The 23,892-nt window shown below is 55.8% G+C and overlaps 2 protein-coding genes and 2 non-coding genes across 4 annotated transcripts; 1 reads left to right on the top strand and 3 right to left on the bottom strand.

The window, feature by feature from the left end:
• Positions 1-407: 407 nt before the first annotated feature.
• Positions 408-12,096, bottom strand: MATCAP1 (microtubule associated tyrosine carboxypeptidase 1). The gene is made up of 6 exons (XM_064670812.1): positions 11,611-12,096; positions 7,366-7,509; positions 3,225-3,357; positions 2,545-2,850; positions 1,730-1,827; positions 408-1,213 (listed from the first exon to the last, which is right to left on the bottom strand). Exons 1-6 carry the CDS (start codon positions 12,043-12,045, stop codon positions 1,049-1,051), a joined length of 1,281 nt encoding a protein of 426 aa, XP_064526882.1. The 5' UTR covers positions 12,046-12,096; the 3' UTR covers positions 408-1,048.
• Positions 12,097-12,782: 686 nt separating this feature from the next.
• On the bottom strand, positions 12,783-18,925 carry LCAT (lecithin-cholesterol acyltransferase). Its single transcript, XM_064670798.1, has 6 exons — positions 18,686-18,925; positions 16,009-16,165; positions 15,428-15,543; positions 14,993-15,088; positions 14,681-14,905; positions 12,783-13,918 (listed from the first exon to the last, which is right to left on the bottom strand). Exons 1-6 carry the CDS (start codon positions 18,831-18,833, stop codon positions 13,296-13,298), a joined length of 1,365 nt encoding a protein of 454 aa, XP_064526868.1. The 5' UTR covers positions 18,834-18,925; the 3' UTR covers positions 12,783-13,295.
• Positions 18,926-20,736: 1,811 nt separating this feature from the next.
• TRNAK-UUU (transfer RNA lysine (anticodon UUU)) lies at positions 20,737-20,809 on the top strand. The gene has a single exon. It is a non-coding gene; the product is annotated as a tRNA-Lys (tRNA).
• A 1,870-nt stretch (positions 20,810-22,679) lies between these two features.
• TRNAH-GUG (transfer RNA histidin (anticodon GUG)) lies at positions 22,680-22,751 on the bottom strand. Its single transcript has one exon. It is a non-coding gene; the product is annotated as a tRNA-His (tRNA).
• Between the last annotated feature and the right edge of the window lie 1,141 nt (positions 22,752-23,892).

Below are 23,892 nucleotides of genomic sequence, written 5' to 3'. Positions count from 1 at the left end.
TGGGCACTGGGCTTGCAGCCAAACTTTATGCTTTTGGGATTGAGCCTGAGCTCTCTGGAGCCATAGACTGGCCTGTGCTACCTCTGCGGGAGCTCAGTGTGATGGAAGACAAGAAGCTGTGGGTTTGGTTTTTTTGTATTTTTTGGGGAGGGTTCTCCCAGGGGAGCCATGACTGCTGCAGAGTTCATGTGTTAGAGACCAGGGCAGTTTTTATGTTTGCCTGCTTTGATTTATTGATGTTGTCCCTGCCCAGTATGTTGTTTTACAGACCCCAGTGACCCCTTCCTGCTCCTGACGCACCAGCTCAGACCAAGCAGCTTTGCCTGTGCCAGTGAGATGCACAGTGGGGGCTCACAGCGGTGCCAGCCTGGTTTTTGATGCTATCCACAACCTTTTGCCCACACGTCTTTTCCATTACATCATCTTTATTACACGCTTTTGACTAACATCAAGCCCAGTCCCCACCCTGAGTCCTCAAAGCCAGGGTGGCTATAGTTGGGGTGCAGAGCTGGGCAGAGATTGGTATTTGGGGGATTAAAGTCCCTCCTGCTGGTGGGGGGCGTGAGGGAAAGGGTAGGGAGCGGCAAAGGCATTCATGGGGAGATCTGTGTGTGCAGGCCAGCCCTTACTCCCTGCCAGGCACAGCCCAGAGCCCCCAGCCCTGGCTGCTGACCCCATGTCGGTGCCCCTGCAGTGCTGGGAGCACTCCCGGGACCCTACGGAACCCCCCCCATTGCAACTCCCCCAGCACAGCCTTCTGCACTCGGGGACCAGCACATCACCCCAGCTCTGCCCTCCCTCCCCCTGAACGCTCTTCTCCAGCTCCCCAAAGCCACGTGGAGCTGCACAGCCGTCCCCAAAATACACAGGGGGGGGGACACATCAACACTAACCACACCGGCCCTCGGCCGCGCTACCCTACACAGCGGTACATGCACAGCGGCCGCCCGGGCGCCCGGCTCGGGCTCTGCCCTCTCCTCCAGCCCCAGTAAATACCCAGTAAATGGCACCAGTTACACCCTTGGGGTGCTGGTTTGGGGGATGCCCCTCAGTCAGGCAGCAGCTGCTCCAGTTCCTCCTCATTCAGGCCATTGGTGGTGACAATGTGATCCAGCTGCTTCATGTACCGCTCCAGGTCCTGCATGAAATGGGGGATACGGGCCTTCTCCAGGACCCCGAATTTCTTCAGCCGATTCACATCTTCATAGGAGACCTGATGGGAACCAGGGAGACAGGGTCAGTCCCCTCCATTCCAAACCCCGGCAGGTGCCAAGGGGGCATCTGGCCCCCTTGCAGACCACCTGGTTCACCCTCTACCCCCCCCCACTGCCCAAATATCCCTCCTGCCTGTGGTGAGGCAGCAGGAAAGCTGCTGGGGATGTGGGATTTGCAGGGATTTGCGGTTTTGGTAATTTTCTGTCACTGCAGGGCCAGGTGACAGCAGGACTGCTGTGGCTGAGGGCCAGCAAAGCTTAACCTGCTGGGTTAAGCCTCTTCCCTGAAAGTCTCCCACAGAGGATTATGGATTGTCCTGTCCTTCCTTGCATCCTACCCGGCACTTGCCTTTCCCTGCTCCACAGAGACCCGTAAGGGCAGGGAAAGGCAAAGAGTGGAAGGGCTGCCAGGCAAGGGCTGGGTTTTGGGAAGCCAGGGGATCAAGAGAGAGCCTGTGTGATCTTAGGAATGGGACTCTGGGATGAGCTGCTCCACCCTCACTCCCAGCCATTACCTTTCCAAGTGCAGCCAGCAGTGGGAAGTCGATGGTCTGCCGATGGCGCAGGATGCGGAGAATCCCATCCAGGTAGACCTGGTCCTTACTGAAACAGCCTGGAAGAGCAGAAGGGGCCTGGGAGAGAGAGGCTGGCTTCCCACCACCCACCACTTCCCTGAAAGTTTACTGACTGCAATAGAAAGAATGAGAGCACTGGACCACAAGTGTGCCAGGGCTCAGGACTGCAGGGTGCCAAGGGATGAGCACTGGGGAGGCAGCTGGGTGCAGCAAGAGCTCCCCAAACCTCACTGGGATGGTCTCACCCTTCTTCCAAAGTAATTTTTTTAATGGTAAAGCAGTGCAAGAATCCAAATGTATCCACAGGAATTCTCATTTTTCCTCTCCTTTGCTGCTTCCCCAGAAGCTTATGCAAGTCACTGCTATAGGACAAGTATAATCCCAGAGGAGAGCAGTGCTGGGGATGGGGAGGGATGTGAGGGAGGGCTGCCATGGCTACGTGTTGGGAGGAAGGGGTTAAAAGCAGAATTGCTCAAGTGACCTTGCACCTGGGAGTAACTCTTGATAAGCCTGTGAACAGCAGGCCAGTGATCCTCTGATCTTGTGTACCCTCTGCTTTGGGGATCCCCTGGTTAGTGAGGTAATGGAAATAAATTTACTCTTTGTGTTCCAGCCGCTGCCTGTGCCACCACTACAGGATCGGTGATGCTCAACCCACCCAGCAGCAGAACACAGCCGCCCGCTGCTTTTCCTTTAACAAAAAATACACAGAACCCCTCCCAAAACCCAGAGGCTCTGCACCCCCCTCGTGGTACCTGGCTGTGAGGTGTCAGTCTGGCCCCGCTTCGCCCGCACGCAGTACTCCCACCGGACACCGGCGTCCTGGACGTACTGCTCCAGGTCCTGGAAGAGGGCGGAGAAGGAGAGGCGGCTGGCCCGCTCGATGGTGTAGTAGAGCAGGGCTGCCCGCCACAGGAAGGGCTGCTTGCGGAAGAGGACGCTGTGCAGGCTGGCCAAGCCTTCCTCCGTGGGGTTGGCGGGTTTCAGGCTGTACTGCTTGCGGCCCTCGGAGCTGTGCCAGGGCTGGCGGGTGTTGTTCACCCCCCGGATGTAGTGGGTGCCTGGGGAGGGGGGGACAGGAGTGAGTGTGGTCACCCACAGCCTCCAAAAAGGCTCAGCTCCCACCCCCCCTGCCCCGAGTCGCTGGGGTTGGGTGTCAGCTCCAGTCTTGGTCGATGATGATGATGCCATGGGGCATCTGCTTGCTCTGGTACCCAGGAGGAGGCCAGGACATGGGTAAACAGGTGGGTGCCCAGCATGCCCTCCCTGCACACAGAGAGGGATGCAGGTGGCCTCAGCCCCTTCCAAAACCTGCCCAGGATGCCTCCTTGCAGGACCTGTAGGTACCACCTTGCCCCAGGCCGTTCCCCCAAAAATGTTCACAGCATCCCCCCTGCTGTGCCCCCCACCCAAAGCCACCTTCCCCCCCACTGACCTATCTCGTGGCGCAGCATCCCCTCCAGCCAGTGCTGCCGGGCTCCAGCCAGGTTGATGGCCAGTGTGGGCCTGCTGTCCTCCACCATCATCACCGCCTGGGACAGGAGGTCATCCGTGAGCTGCACCACCACCTGCAGAAGGAGGAGGAGGCAACTGCCATCAGCAGGGTCTTGGCTCTCAGCAGAGCCTGACATGGTGGCAGATGGTCAGAAAAAAGCCACTGACACCACGGGTGGCACCGTTTGGCTCTGCTGCACCATCACCAGAATGTGCTGCAGCTCCCCAAAGGAACCACAGACAGCAGGAGCCACTGGGGGGGATAATGAGAGGAAAGAGATGATCCCATGCAGGGGATGAAATAGCTCCTTTAATCTCTTTACAGCCAATAAAGCTGAGCAGGCACTGTGGGGGCAGTGGGCAGCTGCTGAGCAGCCTCCTCCAGCATCCCTCTGGCTCCAGCATTACCTCCACAGGCTTGTTCCCATGGGCTCCCCACAATTTTGTGGCCACACATGATAGGCATGCTCTGGAGACTTGCCTGGTCCCCCTTCTGCATCCCCACTGGCAGTGGGGATGGAGCACTAACTTTGGCCACCAAAACAACCCTGCTCTGAACACCCAACAGCACCAACATTGTTATGTGTCCAACCTCTGCACCCCCCAAACAAACATCTCCTCAGGGGCTCAAGGCTCTGGCTCCATTTTCATGGACTCCCCTGCAGATTCTCCCCATTCAAGGCTCCAAAACATGAGCAGTGAGGATGGCTCCATGCCAGCCCACCCTCACAGAAGGAACCGTGTGTGCTGGCCATAATTCACAGCAGGAATGGGCATCACATGTGCAGGACTAGTCAGTATCTTTACACAAAAAAACCAGCTATTTTGGGAAAACTGGCTACTGCAAGCACTGGAGCCAAGAGAGCTGCTCTCCATGAACAGGAGTTAATGTGCAAACCAAGCAGCATTTTTTGACCACCCAACTTCAGACCTGCAGTGACTCAAAGCTGCAGCATGGCTGGAGATGGTCCCTGGGAGCTCTTGCATCCAAGGTTTGGCAGTGGCAATCCTAAGGACAGCAATCAAAACTGTTCCCCTACATACATATTAACTCTACAAACCATCTGTTATTTCACAGCTGACACTTTTCAGGATGAAAACATGTGCATGCATTACTAAGTGACAGTTCTTTCAATTAAAAAAAAAAAAAAAAGAGAGGAGACTGAATTGGTTTGCTTTAAATCAGATTTATTATTAATATTATTATTTATTACGAAAGCCAAAAGAGCAGCTTAACAGACTCCACTGCTGGGCAAACGAACAGCACAAAATACTTACAGCGCAACTGCTTACCTGGATTAAAATACCCCAGTGTGAAAAGGGATCCCTCCAATGCAGAGAAGAGATTTGCCAGTTCACCTCTGACTCCTCACACAGAGCCAGGCACCCAGGAGCACTGGAAAGGGACTTCTGGCATTGCTGGAGAATGCAGCTTCACAAACACTGCCGTTCTGCTGCCTGCTGCAGCCCAGCCCATCCCACTGAGCAGCACCACTTGCCTTACTTTGGGACCCTCCAGCTTTGCTGATGTTGTTATAACCAAAATCCTGCTCCTGCAGCAGCAGCACCAGCCCTCCAGGTCTGTGACCTCTCTTGCTCTGAGCAGCCTCCCCAGTGCATTCTCGTGGCCCAATGAAGCTTCTGCTCAGCTTTCGTGGATTAAATGATGGAGAAAAAGCTCATCCCAAGGAACTGAGGGAAGGCTCCTGGTGGCCCCCACGGCACCGGAGCACAGGGTTCTGCCTCTCCCCAGGACACCAGCACTGCTCAGGACCTCCGACACTGAGAAGGCAGCTCAGAGGTAGGGGGACACCACCGATGGGATTCCAGGAGACACCAGCTAGCGCTGTTTAGGCTGACAACATTCCACAACCCCAGGGATTACCATGCAGAACTTACCAACGGAGCCAGGTGTTTCTCTGCTGCAAGCTGTGAGCTCGCCAAAATCCATACGGAGACCTCCGAGCTCCGGCAGCGTCACCTCCGTCCTGAGGCAGAAGAAAAGCAGAAGAGCTTCAGGATCTGCAGCTTGGACCCCGAAAAAAGCAGCTTTTGAGGGCACAGAGTTTAATTACGGCAGGAATACTTACCCAGGAGCGCGCTGCCTGCGGTGCCAGAAAGCGGGATCCTTCCTGCCTTTGCCGATCGGTGACGGGGACACAGGGCAGCTGCCTGCAGTGGCTGCCACCAGCCTGGCCATGCTGCCTGCCAGGACTGACTGTGGGCAGGGACACACCAGCTGCTCGGTCTCTGGGCCTCATGCTACCACCACATGAGTTTCTCCTTTTTTTTTTTTTAAGCAAGCCATCGTGATTAGTATGCACCAGGGAAGCAAAGGGCACGGCAGAACAGACAGGGCACAGATGGTGAAAGTCAGGAATCAAGAGATACAGGTGCAGGGAGAGAGATACACGCCTGGAACCACCCAGTTCCCCGACAGGGTGTGAAATTATCAGCGACGCAGAAGTTTCAGCAGGTTTTGTTCCTGTGCAGGGAGTGAGCTCTGCCAACATCACTGCGTTGAGAGCAGGTGAAACCCTTCCCTCTTCCCTACCCCAGAGACATTCTAATGGATAGAAAGGAACAAACTAGTGCTTTAATTGTTTTAAAAGCACTTAGCAGAAGTCCCAGATAAAACAGCCACATATCTTGCACACCGATGTGCAAACACAGTGACTGAACCCTGCATTGCCCTGAGTTGGAAGGGACCCACAAGGTTCATCGAGTCCAAGCCCTCATAGCTCTGAGCAAAGGGAGAATTACACAGGGTTGGAAGGAAGCCACTTTACACCAGTATGTAAGAAAAAAAGATGGCTTTCTGCCCAGCCGGAGCCCAGTTAATGGAGAAGAGAATAGTTAAAACTGATCAATTAATAAAGCCAAGACGTAGAGCTCAACTAGCATGTTGTAAGTGCAGGTCTGTAAGACTGGCCAGCTTTCTGTCTGGGTATCGAGACTGGTTCTGGGCACTCAAAGGCAGCTGAATTACAGGAAAAGATCTGCAGAAATCCTTTCTGTCCACAGCAAAGGCTTAGGAGGCCAAGGTGCCAAATTCACATCACAGAGACACCCTCAGGAGGGATCAGGGCAAACCAAGGGTGCTGGAGGAGAAACATCCCCTGAGCAGGTGGGGCCTCAGGGGACCACTCATTCCCACTTTTGCAGGCATGGAATGCTCTGGGAACCACTGGGCAAGGTGATGCTTTGGAGAAATGCTCATCAACAACCCTGTTTGGAGATGGAGGTGAAAAATCAGAGGTAGGAAACACAGTCTGGCCAAGAGGCAGTGGTGAGGAAGCTGCCACGTCAGCCAGCACTGCATGAGCTCTGCCCTGCAGCCAACAGCCCAAGGTAGCCCTGCAAGCCAAACCACACAAAGCCAGGTTCAGAAATCCTTCTTAGCCCTTGAATCCAGGACACTGGAAGTATTTTGCCCACACCTTGCTGGCAGAAGGGGAAAAAAGAATGCCCCTTAACTGCAGCTGTGGGACATCCTGTCCTGGATGCTGCTGGGGGTGCAGAGAAACCAGGTTAAGAGATGCTGAACTCCCTGAGCTCCATCCCTCATGGCTACTGTTGCATCTTAACCACCTATTTCCCAGCCTTAAAACCGGAGCTTGGGGTTTCAAAGCACCATGACCCGGCATGTCTTGCAGGACAGCAGGAAATCTCTGCCCCTGGCTCTGCTTTTGGACACGTGGGCGAAGGCAGCTGTCGGAGACATCTGCCATCCCACCGCCAACAGCAGATGACTTCCCCACAGTAACTGATGCCTCATGCACACAGCAAAAGGCTCCTGGCATGGCCACACAGACAAGTAGCAGCTCCCTCTTCTCTCTCAAGCATAAAAGGGAGATACGTGTGGAAAAAATCACAGGAAATTGGTGGGAAACCAGCACCCATGTCCCAGTGCCAGGGTACAGCGAACACAGCCAAGCCGAAGAGGAAAGGACAGACACCACAGCTCAGAGTGGAAAAATCTCCTCTTCGTAGCCAAAACATTTCTTAATCTGAGTGCTTTTTATCAGAAAATAAATATTTTGCTGTATTTTACGAGCGATAAAGGAGGGATGTGGATTTACCTCTCCCACACAGCCTTCCTTCTGCATGTACTTTCGGATCACGGACCAGATCTGGCACTTGCTCAGCAGCCTCCCGCCCGTGGCGACCTCGAAGCTCTCGTAGGTCCCATACTTCTCCAGGACTGTACGGATGATCCTGATAGCCTGTTGTACACAGAAACAAAACATCAGTGCAAACATCCTCCCTGCTTAAAAACACACCTTGAAATCCCACGTGCGATGAACCCAGAGGAGATAATCCCTGATTAACGCCTCTAAAATGAGAGGTGGTTCTGCGATACCTAAAAAAACAAGGAGACTGACCCGGCTGGAGGTGGCCACCAGGACAGGCAGACACTTCACACAATCAGCACGACCCACAGCATGTTCTTTCTGCTTTTTGTCACCCTTGCAAGCATCTCCTGTGGGAACGGGGCCAAGCAGAAGTGAAACTGCGTCGTCCCAGCGTGGTTAAAGCCGTGATTATTTTCAACCTTTTCTGCTTTCAGTTCTCCTTTCAAACTCCGGTGCTTGCACAAAAGAGCTCCAGTTTCCCTGCTTGCTTTTTCACTCCAAGAGTTTCTCACTACAGCACTGAATTCCAAGCCTGGCACTGAATTCCAAGCCTGGCAGTAAGGTTGTGCATCACCCTCTGCAGCGGTGCTGCTCCAAACAAGGTCTCAGCACCACCAGCCTGCTGCACACCCAACAGCCTTCTAATAACAGCAGCACGTGCTCTGTTATTTGCATTAACATTTATGGAGCACCTATAAAACACGAACATTTATGAGCACGTTTCCTCCCCCAAAAGTGTGTTCTCATTGTAGACATTTTCAAGCAATGACTTTCTCCGGCCATTGGAATATATATTAATATGTATTAATATTAGTATTATAGTAATATATACCCCAAAGCAGATGACAATGGCTTTCAACCAATTCTGGAAGCTTTCCAGCAGTTTTATTGCATCTGCAAACCTGGCTGAGCTGCTGCCAGGCTTCCCAGCCCAGGACCAAGTGCTGCTCTTGAACAGTGGGTGTTTTACCTCCTCCTGCTGAGCAAACCCACTTTGCTCTCATATGGGCTTCAGGCAGCAGCTGGAGCCCCGTGGAGGACATCCCATCCCTTCTCTCCTTCCTAAGGTCACCCAGGATCAGGAGATGGGTGGTCACCACCAGTATTCATCCAACACTCCATAAGACAAGAGGAAATGGCCTCAAGTTTTGCCAGGGGAGGCTTAGGTAGGATATCAGGGAAAATTTCTTCATGGAAACAGTTGTCAAACATTGAGACAGGCTGCCCAGGGAAGTGGTGGAGTCACCATCCCTGGTGGGATTTAAAAGACCTGCAGATGTGGCACTTGGGGACATGGCTTAGTGGTGGGATTGGCAATGTTGGGGTAATGGCTGAACTCGATCTTAAGGGTCTTGTCCCACCAAAACAACTCTATGATCCTAAAAGGAGCTTTGTGATCTGCATCTGGTGAGCAACCTCCTCTGCCCCTGCAGAAGGTACTGATTTTCCTTCCCTGGGCAGTTTTCACAGCTGTTTTTTATTCTCAAGTCACTTACAGTGTTTTCCCAGGAGAAGTTGTGCTCAGGTTTTGTGTTCTGAGTTTTGTTTTGCTTTTTGGGTTAGGGGGTTTTTTTGTATTTTTTTGCTTTGTTTGCTGAATGATCACGCTCATTTTTGCAGCGCCACGAGATAACCTCCCATCGACCCAGGCAGAAAAAGGACCTTTTGTCCTCCCACCTCTGCTCAGCCACTTGCTCTCTCTCCTCCCAGGGGACCCAAAGCACCAAGCCAAGAGAAACCCAGCACAGCTGGTGCCCAGGAGTAAGACAACAAAGAGCACGCTCCTCCCCGAACTTCAGTGCACATCCTGGAGAGCAAAATTCCTGGCATATCAGGTTCAGTGTTCTGAGCATCTCCAAATCAATGCACCCACCATATGCAGTGGGATAACAAATCCTCCAGCCCCAGCTCCGTGCTGGTGCTGCTCACATTCACATGACAAACCAGGGATGTGATCTCCAGGGTGATGAGCCTCCACAGGCTGGAAGAATCCTCCTGGTTCATTTAATTTTTCTACTGAATAACTCCCCCCCAGCACATGCAGAGCAGCTGGTGGAGCAGCTGGAGGCAGGGAGCTGGTGTTGGTTTGTCTGCTCGTGTCCAAGGATGCTGACTTAGCAAAATGTCTCACTTATTTAAGCTCCATGATTAATGAAGGTCTTTGCAAATAAAAACAGTTTATAGCTAATAGTGAGCTGACAAGGAAGAAGGCTTCCCAAAATAAAAGAGACTGGAAGGAGGTCACTGCAGGGAAGAGCAAAGGAACAGTGACATGAATACTGTCCCATCACACAGACACAGGAGAACTCAGAGAAACATTGGCAGAGACACTCAACACTTAATGTCCCTTGCAAAATGTTTTAGGATCCACGATGAGACCACTTACAGTGGTTACAAACTCTTAATTCCATTCATTCAAAGTACTGCCCAGAGAAAAAATGATCTCAATTATTCGTCTTTTACTATGCTGCAAGTCCACTGCACCAAAAGAGAAAGCATGGGGGGAAACAGCTCCGAGCAACTCATTTTACTGCATGACTCAGGGAAAGAAACAGCACTGAAACACAGGAGGGAAATGCAAAAAAGCCAGCGAGGTCTTTGCAGAGTTGGAGCATCTTCCCTGCAACAGCCTTGCTGGCACCAGTTTATCTGGGGCAGAGGTATGGTAGGCACTGGGAATGATGAACTGCTTAGAAAGCTGTTTACAGAAAGGGCCTGAATCATCTGGATAATAATCCAGGCAGAGACACGGGCAGTGATGCAGGAATAAGTAAACATTCAAAAAGCAATAAATAAATCAGCAAAGAAGTTGTTATTTGAACAAATCTCTCCCGACTGAGAGGTGCAAAGAAACAGCTCTGGTGTGCCAGTCAGAATTCAGGATCAGAGGTTTTTATCTGTTCCCTTGTTTGTGTGGCAGAAAGGATGCTCTTCCCAGAGGCAGGATGCTCACCCCTGGGAGCAAACTGGTTTTGGGGTGCCAAGCATAGAGCAGCTCACTCCCTGCATCCTGGAAAGGCTCATTGGTGGGCAGAGCACTCTGAAAGCATGCTCCTGACTCTTTCCTCCTGTTGAATGACCAGGAGCTGTTTCCTCAGTGCTATGCCCACGGCAGAGAGTGAGTTGGGAATATATCAGTAGTGGAAACACGGACACAGTTACACAAAATCATACAGACTCCTTAAGCAGAGTCTACACCAACTAATATCATTAATGACCGTATTTGCTGATGCTTTAAGGATGCTGCCATAACCTTTAGGCCTTCCACAAAACAAGCCAGACTTAACCACCGGGACATTCAGGCTAAGGTCAGCTTCCCACACTGTCACACACGTGCTCCAGATCCTTGGCTGCTATTTCTACAGCAAAAAGTGCAAAAACACACCAGGAAGGTGCCCCTGATGGAGCACAGCTCTTAACGTAAGCAGGAGACAGTTTGATCATAGAATCACAGACTGGTTTGGGTGGAAAGTGACCTTAAAGATTGTCTAGTTCCAACTCCCTATCCATGGGCAGGGACAGCTTCCACTAGACCAGGCTGCTCAAAGCCTCATCCAACTTGGCCAACACTGGCAGCATCACCCAGCACCAGTATGACCAGCACCCACATCACCCACAGAGCAGGTACTGTTCCTGCAGGTAGGTGAGGTAACTAAAAACAGGTTTAAGAAATCACAGGGTGAGTGTGCTGAAGGCAGGATACAAAAGCAGTTGAGGGGAGCAGGATCAGGCAGCAGCTGGGAAGGAAAGCAGGCTGTGAGGTTTCACATGGGCAAGGGGGAATGGCTTTGAATTGACAGAAGAGTGGGTTTAGGCTGGACATTAGGAAGAAATTCTTCGCTGTGAGGGTGGTGAGGCACTGGCACAGGTTTCCCAGAGAAGCTGTGGATGCACCATCCCTGGAAGAGTCCAAGGCCAGGTTGGATGGGACTTGGAGCAACCCGGTCTAGTGCAAGATGTCACTGCCCATGGCTGGAGGTGGGGTCTTTAAGATCCCTTCTGTCCTAAACCATTCCAAGATTCTGTGAGCATGGACCAGCGCCTGGCCGGCCCCACCACGGAGCGGTCCCACCATGATACATCCCGGCGGCACGTGGGTGCCCACACCCTCTCGCGGAAAATGTGGCGAGCCAGAGTCCCCCCGTTCCTTCTCCTCCTCCCCCCCCGGCCGAGCATCCCTCCCCGCCTCACCTGAGTCACGAAGCGGTCGGAGGCGGCCCCGTACTTGTCCAGGACGGCGGCGGGCACCGGCTCCGCGTACTCGAACTGCGGGTCGTACGCGAAGCTGGCGCGGAAGAACCGCTCCCGCTCCGCCTCCACGTTGCGCGGCCGCAGCGCCACGAGCAGGCAGGGGCTGCTGCGGCGCCCGCCGCCCTCCTCGCCGCGGCCCCGCGCGATGTGCGGCAGCGAGGCGGCGGCCCGCAGCCCCCCGCGCCCCGCCGCGCCCTCCCCGCGCCGCGTCCCGGCCCCGGTCTCCGAGAGCCGGCGGGTCCCCCGCGGGCAGCGCGGAGCGGGGCGCGGCGCGGGGGGCGGCGGCGACGGGCAAGGGCAGAGCGGGGCGCCGTGTCCCGGCCCGCCCGCCGCCCCGGAGCCCATCGCCCCGGAGCCCATCGCCCCCGCGCCCATGGCCGCGGCCTCCAGCGCGGCCGCTGCGGGGGCTGAGCCGGCCCCGCGCCCCGCCCCGCCCCGCCCCGGGCACGCACCGCCCGCCGCCAATCGCGGACGGGGACGGAGCGGGGACAAGGCGGACACACGGCGGGGACAGAGCGGGCACATAGCGGGCACGGCGGGTCACCAACCCCGGCAGTATCGCCAAACCCGGCGGCATCGCCAGCCCCGGCAGTATCGCCAACCCCAATGGTATCACCAACCCCGGCGGCGTCGCCAGCCCCGGCTGCACGGCCGATCCCGGTTGCGTTGCCGCCTCGGCAGCGTCGCCAGCCCCAACTGTGTCACGACATTTGTATTGCCAGCCCCGGCTGCATCGCCGCGCTGCTTCAGTCACCAGCCTAAGGGTGCTGCATCGCTAACCCTGGTTGTGTCACCAGCCCTGGCTGCATCGCCAGCCCCGGGTGCATCACCGGTCCCAGTTGCTTTTCCAAGGCCAGTCATGTTTCCATCCCAGTTGCTTTCCTAGCACCAGTTGCATCATCAAGCCCCAGTAACATCACCAACCCCGGTTCTGTCACCAACTCCAGCCACATTGTCACCGGGACCATGTTGCCAGCCCCAGTTGCATCACTGACCATGTGTTTTCTCCCAAACCCCTGGCTCCTGAGGTGCCTGTGGGCAGTGAGAACCTCACTTTTTGCTTATGGCTGGCTTCACTACCCTGCTGTGAAGGACAAGGCAGGCTCAGCATGCAGAAGCAAAGTGTGTTTATTATGTTGTAAATCTGCTGATTTTGAGTTGGTCTTGCCCGAGGAGCCTAGCTCACTGCTCTTGTAAGCCGTACCTGCTGTGCCACCCCTGTGCCACCTCCGTGATCACCCCAGTAAGTCAGAGCCTGCTCTCATTGTCCCAGGTGAGCAGAGGCTCCAGGTGAGCACCGTGGGCTCCACAGCCTCTAAAGTGCCTAAACATGGCTTGCTAGCGAGAAGGGCTTGTGCGTACGCTGGAATTCACGAGTGTGATGTTAATGAGCTGGCAGCATGGTTAATTATCCACCCACTAGTGGGAGGTGACAAGCCTCTGAAATATAATTAGTCACCGTTCCCTAAAGAAAAACCAATCAGTGTGGAAGTGGGTGCCAGCCCATCCACCTGAGCTGTTGGTCTTGCTCACTTTCCTTCCAAACTCAGCTCCGAGTCCTTTGCTCCCCTGCATGGCAGTTTGTGGTGGCCACCATCATGGAGGGAAGCTGGCCCTCACTCCTTTCAGTTCTTTTTAGGCTCCTTAAGGACCTTGTACCCAGGTAAGTTCTTCCCCCCCTTCCCAGCCTCTGGGTTGGATCTCACTTCCCCTGTCTGGCCCTGCTCCTGTTGGCTCCCCAGCAGGATTTCGTTGATGTAACTGAGCGTCAGGTTGCTGAAGACCATGTTAAAGTGGTGGGCACCTCGCAGCTCCTGGACATGCACCTTCTGTTTCTGCTGGTTGCGCCACCGCTTGCACAGCTCCAAGCTGCGTGTGTTGATGCTGTCGTCCCCGTCACCATAAATTATGTCCACGGGGTCCTCGTAAGGGAAACGCTCATCATACACGTAAGTCTCCGCTGTGGGGAAGCCTGTGCCATAGAGGCAGTACGTGTCCACCCCAGGAGGGGGTAAGTCCTTCAGCAAATCCTTCATGTCCTCCCACATGTACCAGCCATCCTCCAGGTTGACGTCGGTGAAGAAGCGTTGGTAGTCCCGGTAGGTGTAGTTGTAGGAGGGTGTGGAGATGAAAACGTGGTTCTCGGGCCAGGCCAGGGTGGTTGGGAACATCCAGGGGTTGGTGGTGGTCATGCGCTGCTCCTCACGCAGCTTGATGTTGGACATGAGTGGGATGCCCTGATTGTCACCTGTGGGACACACAAGGGCTCATCAGAAACAGCAACACAATCCACCCTCGCAGATGGAGCCTTTGGGATCAGCCCCTCCCAACAGTGATACATGACTGTCCCCTGGTCAGATCCAGCTCAGCTCTTCCTCTCCTTACCCCTACTCTGCTCGTGATCATATGTCCTCTCCTCACCCCTCTGGCTACAGCTATCCAGAGCAGCCTTCCAAACTCTTCTCTCCACATCTCAAGCTGTTTGGAGGGGCTGAGCATAGACAAACCTGGACGTGTGATGGCCCAGAACAACCCAGCCCTGAACTTTCCCTGTAACCCCAGCACCTCCCCTCCTACCTGCAGGGACAGGAGTGAGCTGAGCCCGACAGTGGGTGACCAACCTGCATGTCTCCTGCAAGCCTTGGCATTGTGTCTGGAGCCCTAAGACCATGGAATGAACCCAGATGACCTTAAAAATACCTCTGGCTCTTGTGGAAACAGAGAAAAATACAAGCAGGTGACTTAAGGGTGATGCAAGGGGCCAGATGTTCAAACCTCCAAGCACATGATTTTTATTCCCATGCATTTTTGGAGGCTCAGCTTGTGACTTGTGGATATTCTGGGCTGTCGGCATTAGGCAAGTGACTGTGGCTTTCTGGGCTGCAAAGAGGCTAAAGAGGAACTAGGTCCCCCACCTCTTCCACCACTGTGTCTTTTCCCTGCCCATCCTTTCCATTTCTGCAGGAGGGAAAGAAAACAGAGAGGTGGCTGCACGCGAGGAGTCACCCACCGGATGCCAGGATACGGAGGGGCTTCACAGACCCTCCCCAGGGGGCACCGAGGGAGATGAATCCCCCAATGTACTGATCTTTCCAGGCCTGTGTCTGCTGCAGCAGGAAGTAGAGGACATGCAGGTTGCCCATGCTGTGCCCAATGAGGAAGACGCCTCTCTGGTACTCGTCGTGCATCTCCTCGATCAGTGCCTTCAGGTTCTGGAAGTACTCGGGCTGGTCCTCTATGGACAAGAGGGGAGCATGATGGCATGAGGCTTATCCTGCTTCCCTCCCTACACAGAGGGCCTGGCCACAACCCCCAGACTTACGGGGTCCAACCCTCCAGTCGTAGGGGGCTGCCCGAACCGTCTGGTCCCTCACGTAGCCGTTGTTCACCAGGTTCTGAACCAGCGTGTGCAGGTAACCTGCAGACAGAGAGAACAGGTGGGAATTAGGTCTGTGGTCTTCTCTTGTCAACCTTTTTCCATCCTGGTCCTGGTCACAACCAAAATGTTTTCTGGTAAGCCCTGTAGCTTGGTGGCTCCAGCCAGATGTAGTGGCTCTGTGCATCCCATTGTGTACTGGGGTCAAGAACGGGGTGGTCCCTGCTGGGATTCACAGGGAGCGTGTCCCCAAGGCTAATGTCCCTCATTCCCAGAGACCTGGGCTCTCTGCAGAACCAGTCCCTGCTGGAGACATGGGGACACCTCCCCATTTGCAGGGAGCACCTGGGATCCCCAGACACCCCTCGCTTCTCCTCTCACCTGCCAGCTTGCTCTGATCCAGGTATTCCACAGAATAGGTCTTGCCAAACCCAGGCACGCGGATGTGCACCCCCGGGGCGTTGGACATTTTCCGAGAGGTTCGGTTGTACACCACCCTGCAGGGACAGGACAGGAGGCAGCAGAAGAGCCATGTCCCCACGGGGACATGGGGCTGGGGTGGAGATCACTGGCTGGCAGCTGGGACCTCAGGGGCTGTTTCCGAGCCTTGTGTGGATGGGGAGGTGGACTGGTGCCCAGCCAGTGTCCATGTCTCTCGCCTGGCATCCCGGGACAGGAGGCTCTGATGGAGCAGGCTGCAGCAACCCCCTCACCCTGTGGCCCTGGGCGGGGTGGCAGCATCTCCAGTGGGTGCTCAGGACAGTCTGGCTGGGCATGAGCACATGGCAGGAATGTGGCAAAGGGACAGGAGGTTGGAGCCAGATAGTTGTGCTCCCAAACAATCCCATGGTCCTCCCGTGTTATTCCGTGTGTGCTTGATCATGGCCAGGGGGAGGAGAGGGGAGGGAGATCCTTGGTATGTCATTTCCCCAGGGAGCTCCCGGGGTAGGGTTGAATGGTACCTGGTGTTATCAATCCAGCAGTCAACCCCCACTGGCAGGAAGGTGTTGAGGTTGAGCCAGATGGTGAAATAATCCTCTGTTTTGCGGTAGCACATCCAGTTCACCACATCCGGCTTGTCCAGCTTGGCTTCCAGCTGGTTCCCAAGGCACCCGGGCACTGGAGGCACCACAGAGGGAGAGCAGAGCAAGCTACAGGCCCCATCCCACTGGCCCCGTGGTGCTGCCCACGCAGCTCTTGCCCTGGTTCCCCAGGAAAGGTTTCCCTGGGGCTGCCTGGCCTGCAGGAGCTGCATCCCTGGAGAACAGCCCACTCTGCACAGGATCGAGGGTGCTCAGAGCAGAGAGGCAGGGCGAGCACGAAAGCAGTGCTAAAAGTGCATCCTCAGGGACCCTTCAAGCTGCCTGTCCCATGAGGTGACCCCCAGAGCTGCCACCCTTGGCCCAAATGTGCCAGTCCCCACCAGCACAAAGCATTTTGGATTATTCCCCCTGCCTGGCTGGGTTTCCACCCTCCTCTCCTCCCTGCAGCCCAGAGGAAGGAGTCAGTGCTGCTTGGCACTGCCCATCCCTACTGCATTCCTGGAACCTCGTCCTGGGATAGTGGGACAGCTCAGGGATGCAGAGTTCCCAGGGAGATGAAAGTCCCAGCGCTGGCTCCAGAGACCCATGCACTGTTTTCCTGAACTTTAAACCCTCCAAACAGACTGAACAAGGTCTCTGAAATGGTTTGGTGCTGAGCAGGACTGTACTCTGCAGGAATTCAGTGGGAACAGTGTGTGAGGGAAACACGGTGCAGCTTTAAGCAAGTTCACTTGTGTGACCTGGGCTCCCTCAATGGAGGATGACAGTCACCGGGGTGTTTGGTCTGCTCTGGGAGCTTCAGTGTGGCTCCCAGCAGGCATGGGATACCCATCCCAGTGCCACCCTGATTGATATGCCTGAGCTGGGATCAGACACCATGGAGAGCTTTCCCAGCCGGTGTGCAGGAGCCAAGAGCCAGCTCCTGGTGCCAGCACTGACCGTGAGGGTGAGGACAAAAGGTGAAGGGACTGCAGGGGACAGTGAACTTGGTCAGATGGGAACACCAGGTGATTCCATGGACCCAGCAGGTCCAAGGACTTGCCCACAATACACAGCTGGGGTTGGTGTCGATCTTCAATGCCAAGGGCACGGCTGCAGGCTCTGAAAGCCTCGTGCCATGCAAGAGGGGAAGGAGATGTAGCAGTTACCTCCCTCAACCTGCTTCACAGCTCCCATCCTGTGGCATGTCCCCAGGGATATAGGGAGGGTCTAAATACTGTTTTCAAAGCACCTGATTTGAGATCAGGCCATCCAGTGGTCCCTGGTGTAGAGAGAGACCAGGCAGAGGGGATCTTCCTGGTCAGCAAGAGGAGGGGGACCACGAGCTGCTCTGATGGCTCCTAAGGTGCACAGCCAGCACCCCCTCACCCCTGGCACACAGCCCTGAGCTCTGCCTCCCCTTCCAGAGGACATTAGGTAATTATTAAGGGAGTTCCTGTGGGGGCGGAGGGGTTATCGGCGTCCCAAGGGCACTGGGGGCTTCCGGGACGCCCGGCCCCGGGGGATGGGTTACTTGAGGAAGCTGAGCAGCACATGGGGCAGCCAGATCCAGATGGGCATGGGGCAGGCCCTGGGGCTGGCACTGGGGGACAAGAGAAGATGCTCCGACCACCACAGGTAATCCTGAAAAATGGCACCTGGTGACAGCAACCTGGGTCTACTGGGCACCCCAGGAGGAGCAGTCCCAGGACATGGGGGATCCAGACACTGTTCCCTTGCTGCCTGAGGCCTCTGGGAGGGGAGTTTGCAGGGCCAGCCCTTGGCATTGCGGCAGGGAGGGATCTTCTGCTTTTTCTCTTCTCTTTTTTAAGGGGAAACTTGGCATGATTCAAGAAAAAGGAGGAAAAAAAACAACTCTGTGCAGCAGAGGTTTCATGGCAAAACCTGAGTTCAGGTCCCTGGCAATGGCACAGGGGCAAAGGAAGGCAGAACGGTGTAGGAGAGAGGTACCAGCAGGTGGTAGCTGCTCACACCTCCCTGAGGCAATACCCCCACCGCTCCCTTCACCTTCCTGTGCCCCTTTTCCTGCTGGCTTGTCCCCAGGCAGGGTTGGCAATGGGTGGGATGTGAGATGGATGCCCTTTTGCAGCAACAGAGGAGGACTTAGCCATCACCAGGGAACGGGAGAAGAACACAGGATGGGGTGGGCTGCAGGGGAGTGGGAGGTGGTGGATGCACCCACTGCACCAGCAGCAGCCGCTTTGGGAAGCGGCAGAGAAGGGTGTGCTGCAGCCCCTGTCCCCATGCCAGCAAAGTTCCCCCAGACCCAAGCAAACTCTCTGGGACAGATGTGAGATAACAGAGCCCCATTTGCTTTCTGAGGTGCCCAGCCTGTCCCCTCAGCTCCAGAAAGCTCTGTCTGGGTACGGCCAGCCCTGTGTCCCTATCCCGGTGAATGGGAGGGGACTGAGGAGCCGTGTGTCACCCCCCCCTTCCTTGGTGGCTCCAACTCCAGATAGCCAAGAGCCATCACAGCCAAAATCCACCGGGTTACCAGCAGCACAGCACCCCAACCTCACTGTCTGCTCGGGGGGCTGCACAGCACCCACGGTGCCCACCCACACCCCACATGCCACCCGCGCCGGTGTGACCTTACCGAGCACCACGGGAGGTGTGCTGTTGGTCGGGGGAGCTTCTGGGGTGGTGGTGGGTGGAAAGAGGACATTGAAGAGCCAGAACTGGGACGTGGGCTGCAGGAGCAGCAACAGCGTCAGCAGCGCGAGCCCGGCGCCGCTGCTCCCCATGGCAGGCTCGGCCGGGATCCTCCGGACGGCTCCGGGCAAAACAGCCTTTTATAATTTTTACGCAGGTCCAGCCAAGAGGCACCCGGGCTGCAGGGGAGGGGAGAGCTGCAAGGGGCTGGCCGTGAGGAGGAGGAGGGACGGGGAGGGACGAAGGATTGGCCTTATGGACAACCCATGCCCTGCCAAAGCCAGTCCAGTGGTGCCCAGAGGCTCTTCGTGCCCCAGGAGCCCTGCTCGGGGGTACCACGCATTGAGAAACTTCCCAGTGCCTCAGTGTCCCTCTGCCCTGTGCTGGGGTAGTGGCTGCCACATTCCATCCCCTGAATGGTGCTCTGGGGGCAACCCCACAGGGCTGCCCAGGGCTGCTCCCTCCCTGCCTGGGGGAATACAGCCCCTCTCTGCTCCCTCTGCCCTCGGCAGGGAATGCTGGTGGTGCCAACATGGCCAGGTGGACCCCCAGGGAAAAGATAGTGGGGTTGGAACAAGTGAAGACACATCTGAGCAGCCCCTTGTGTCAAATGGCAGCACCACATTCCCCAGTGTCATTCCATGCACCGCCCCTGCCCCGTGACCCCCTGCCCAGGCTGGCCCATCCAGCATCCTCCCAGCATCCCCCCGTAAGCACTTGGTCCTGGAACCCCACAGCTCCTGGCTGCTGCAGGCTCCAGATCCCCACAGGTGCCCACTCAGTGCCAGCCCCAGATGGGGGAGCCCCTGCAGCCCCAACCTCCATGGGCAGGGCTCCAGGTGGCCCTGCCTGCACTGGGGACTGAGGACCCTCAGGAGCCAGTGATGCTCAGGCTGGAAGGGACCTTAAAGTTCATCTCATTCCAAACCTCTGCCACCAGCAGGGCCACCTCTCACTAGACCAGGTTGCTCCAAGCCCCACCCAACCTGGCCTTGAACAGGGATGGGGCAAAATCATACTCTCCTGCTGAGGGGAAATTGTCTTCTTCCTCCCAGGGAAGAGCGAGGTGGGACAGGTCTGCGTAGGGCTGGAGGGCACTCGTGGGTGGGCTGGACTGGCAGGGTGGGTTCCCTGAGGGGCAGAGGGGTCCCATCCTGCATTACAGGCAAGAAGGGCAAGAGAATATGTGGGGCGGCCTTTGGGTGTCCACCCTAGCTCACGCTTCCTCCGAGGGCTCCGTGTCTCCGTAACCCAACTCCTCGCAGCCGCCTCCCTCCCGCCTTCCCCCGCTCCTGCAAAAGCGCTGCTGGCGCTCGGACCCGAACCGAGGTTGCTGCAGCCCCAGAGCACGGACCCCAAACCCCTGTGCGATCCCAGCCCCAGAGCACGGACCCCAAACCCCTGTGCGATCCCAGCCCCAGAGCACGGACCCCAAACCCCTGTGCGATCCCAGCCCCAGAGCACGGACCCCAAACCCCTGTGCGATCCCAGCCCCAGAGCACGGACCCCAAACCCCTGTGCGATCCCAGCCCCAGAGCACGGACCCCAAACCCCTGTGCGATCCCAGCCCCAGAGCACAGCCCCCAAACCCCTGTGCGATCCCAGCCCCGAGCGGGGACCCCCCGGCGCAGAGCACGGCCCCTGTACGGTCACATCCCCTCCCCGCTCCCCTCCCACGGCAGGACCCTCCCGCCTCCCTCTGGGAGCTCCGGGGAGCGGCGGAGGTTTTACAGCCGCTCCCGCATCATCCCGCTCCCCTCCCTGCCAGCGCATCCCTACGGCACCGCATCTTCCCAGGGCGCATCCCCGTGCCGGATCAGTGCCCGCGGGATTCCCAGGAGCCGAGTGTTCAGCCCGGTGTGCGCTGGCAGCCTCGCTGGGGTGCTGTGGGGGTGGGAGAGGTCAAAGCAGGTCCCCACACCGTCCTTCCAAATGCTGCAGCAAAGTGGGGTCCCCCCTGCCTGTCCTGGACATCCCCCCAAAGCCCAGACAGGAGCCTGGATAGCTCAGTTGGGAGAGCATCAGACTTTTAATCTGAGGGTCCAGGGTTCAAGCCCCTGTTCAGGCGGTGGCTTTATCCTTTAGGAGCCCGTGGGCAGGGGCGGCATCTCCTCCTGCTGGGACAGTCCCTCCTAGGGGGCATGAAGTGGGAGACTGTTTCCCCTGCTCCCACTCTCACTGAAGGGTGCTCAGGAGCCCAAACCGACATCTTGAGGCGGTTTCCTCAGTTTGGGCTCCTGTTGGCACCTGCTTTTTCTGCATGACAAGCAGGGACTGGAGCATCTCTCCTGGGAGGGAAGCCAAGCTCTGCTCAGTGGTGCCCAGCGCCAGCACCAGAGGCCATGGACACACACTGGAACACAGGAAGCTCCATCTGAACATCAGGGGACACTTTTAACTATGAGGGTGACTATTTTCCCAGTAGATTCCTACGTTGTTTTAAGGGGAGATGGTTCATATGAGACCAGAGGCTGCACCAACCCATGGGGCCACCACACTGTCTCAGTTGAGCCCTGGACTGCACCGTAGGTGTACAGACACTTCAGGTTATTTTTGCAAAATAGAAAATCCTTTAACAGAAAACCAAAGCAATTTTGAATGAAAAATATCCCCCTTAGGATTTTTGACATTTTTCAACCTGAATATACATCAGTAACTCAGGCACAGTACATTGTTCTTCAGGTAAGTTTAGTGGCCTTACACCCCACATTGACTTTCTGGGGGAAAAAAAAATAAAAGAAAAGAGGAATGGAGAAGTTATGTATTTCCTTGTGTTTCTGCTTCTCAGCTCGGTAAAAGCAGGGCAGGCACTGCTGCTGCTAAAGGAAAACTTCTCTAGATATTTGTCTCTTCCTTACGTATAATCTTGAGAAGGGAAACTGCTTTTTGAGCTTTCCCTGAGTAAGGAAAATATGTTTCCACTAAATGAAGGTTGGAAGAGTGTGAAGTTGTGCAAGTAGTGCCCTACAAACAGTAAATCCTAACGGTAAATGCGCAATGATTTTTTTGTGCAATTAAAAAAATCCTCCCTCTCCCTTTCCCAAGCGCAAGCCCTGCCGACACCTGAGCCCATCTGACTGAATGCTGCAGCCTTCTGCTGCTTTCAGATACCCCCACAGTGGTGAATAAGCCAAGACCCACTGCTTGGGTGGGTGTCTTCTTCACCACCAGCCTGTGCCATACCTTTTGTGATTTCTCTTCTGAAAGCTGCCGTCCAGAATGAGTTCTGCACGGCTGTCAGGAGAGGGCACCAAGTCCAAGCAAACAGGGCGACTCCACGGTCTGAAGGCTCCAGGAGGGTAAAAGCAAAAGTTTAAGAGGCTTCCTCAGGCTGAAGCATCTCCCGGTGCACCCACAGATCTCCTCCTACCTCTTGGCACCCACGAGACCTCCGGTTCCCAGATCTGCAGTGTGCCAGGGGCATCCCTCAGCTCTGGGTGGGTTTTGCCTCTGCTGCGAAAGCATCTCTGGAGCTGCTGCAGCCAAAATCCCCTGGGGCGGGGAGTGCCGGCAGCTGGGCTTTCATCAGGTTAATTTTCCTTCTGCTGTGTCAGGTCGTTCATACCCTGGAGGGCAGGAGGGGCGAGCTGAGCAAGCTGCTGCCTCCCACCTCCTGTCACTCTGCAGGGCAGCCACAGCATTTTCTGGTCCTCTGCCTGCAAAACCGTGAGGAAGGGGAACGTGGGAGGCTGGGTGAATTCTAAATTCTCAAGTTTGCCCGGAAAATGGAGAAGCTGGAGTGCTTTCCCAGAAGTCCCACTGAAGTCTCACTGGAGAGCCCCCGGCCAGTGACTACAGGTCGGGAAATCCTTGTTGGTGTGAGTCTGGTCACTCTTAGCAGAGAGACCACCCAAGCTCGTGGCGCCTTCCCAGGGCGTGGCTTCTTTCCAAACCCAGCTCCTCGCAGCCGCCTCCCTCCCGGCTCTCGGCAAAAGTGTTGCTGTGACTCGGATTCGAACCGAGGTTGCTGCGGCCACAACGCAGAGTACTGACCACTATACGATCACAGCAGAAGGTGTCAGAAGGTGTCCTGCCACACGCCGGGACCGTGGGGAGGGGAGCGCCTGCTCCGACCCCTCCCCTGGCACGGGGAACAAATCCACGGTGTTTTATCAAGGAGACCACAAATGGGCTTGGATGATGCTGTTCAGAGCTCCAGCAGCATGGAATGGGGCCCTGAATTGTGCAGAACACTGGCAATGCTGGAATGGCACCTGGAGAGCGAGGCTGCTGCGAAGGATGGCACTGTTGAGGGGTATCATGCTGTAGGGTCATCACACTACAATGCAGCAAATTCAGGGTCATAATAGCTTCAGCTAAATCTAAGTTGTACAAAAGGTGAAAAATTAACTAATTTTTTAGTATCATATGTGATACAACAAATTTGGGGGAATTCAGTTAAAAATACAATGAACAGCATGAGGATCTCCACGGGGAGCTGAGTGATGCTGTGGGAAGGATCCAGACAGGGAGGTCCAGGTAACCTGGAATGTCCCCAGGACCCCACTACCACCTTGCTGCCTGATCATGATCCCTCTCCATGTTTTCCCACAATTTTATGCCTTGAAAATTGTGCTTTGATGACTCCAGAGCTCCTTTTGCTGTTGCTGGCCCCAGATGTAGGTTGGGCTCAGTGCTGGTGGAGAAGAAAGGACTCAGTGGGGGTGAGAGCTCCCTGCTCCACATGCTGGGTACCATCCCACTGCCACCTCCTCCCCAGCCCTCCATGCACCACAGGATATGCAGCAGGGGATCCCCGGTGCCCCCACGGACCCCAGGGCCCCAGTGTGCCCACTGGCTCCCTCACCCATCTCCATGGTGAGTCCCAGAGAGACTGTGGGCACCTCTGCTCATCATGGAGCCTCCAGTGCCACATATGACCCATGGAAGCCACCCAGAAGACAGGCAGAAACAGGATTTAACAGGAAGACAGAATAGGGTTTCCATCCCTGAGAGGGCTCAGGACTGCACTTACAGACTTCCTGCTTGCTGGTCTTCATGCATGTTTTAAACTACCTTGATCTCTGCTGGAGGAACAACACAGCAGGGCATGAGCAAGCCAGGAGGATCCTGGTGGGTTTGGGTGACAGCTTCCTGACCTGTGTGGCAGAGGAGCTAAGGAGGAGCAGTGCTCTGCTCCAACTTTGAAGA

This window comes from Pseudopipra pipra, chromosome 14, assembly GCF_036250125.1.
Source record: "Pseudopipra pipra isolate bDixPip1 chromosome 14, bDixPip1.hap1, whole genome shotgun sequence".
Classification (NCBI taxonomy): domain Eukaryota; kingdom Metazoa; phylum Chordata; class Aves; order Passeriformes; family Pipridae; genus Pseudopipra; species Pseudopipra pipra.
The sequence above is the reverse complement of the archived record's forward strand: the minus strand, read 5'-3'. Positions and strand labels throughout refer to the sequence as shown.

Excerpts from the sequence above, each read along its gene's own strand:
- LCAT (XM_064670798.1), bottom strand. The coding sequence starts at position 18,833 with ATGGGGAGCAGCGGCGCCGGGCTCGCGCTGCTGACGCTGTTGCTGCTC. Across the intron at positions 15,544-16,008 it reads TGCTGGATTGATAACACCAG|GGTGGTGTACAACCGAACCT; the intron begins GTACCATTCAAC and ends CTGTCCCTGCAG. Across the intron at positions 14,906-14,992 it reads CGACTGGAGGGTTGGACCCC|AGGACCAGCCCGAGTACTTC; the intron begins GTAAGTCTGGGG and ends TCTTGTCCATAG.
- MATCAP1 (XM_064670812.1), bottom strand. The coding sequence starts at position 12,045 with ATGGGCGCGGGGGCGATGGGCTCCGGGGCGATGGGCTCCGGGGCGGCG. Across the intron at positions 3,358-7,365 it reads AGGAAGGCTGTGTGGGAGAG|GTGGTGGTGCAGCTCACGGA; the intron begins GTAAATCCACAT and ends CTCCTTCTGCAG. Across the intron at positions 2,851-3,224 it reads GATGCTGCGCCACGAGATAG|GCACCCACTACATCCGGGGG; the intron begins GTCAGTGGGGGG and ends CCCCCTCCCCAG.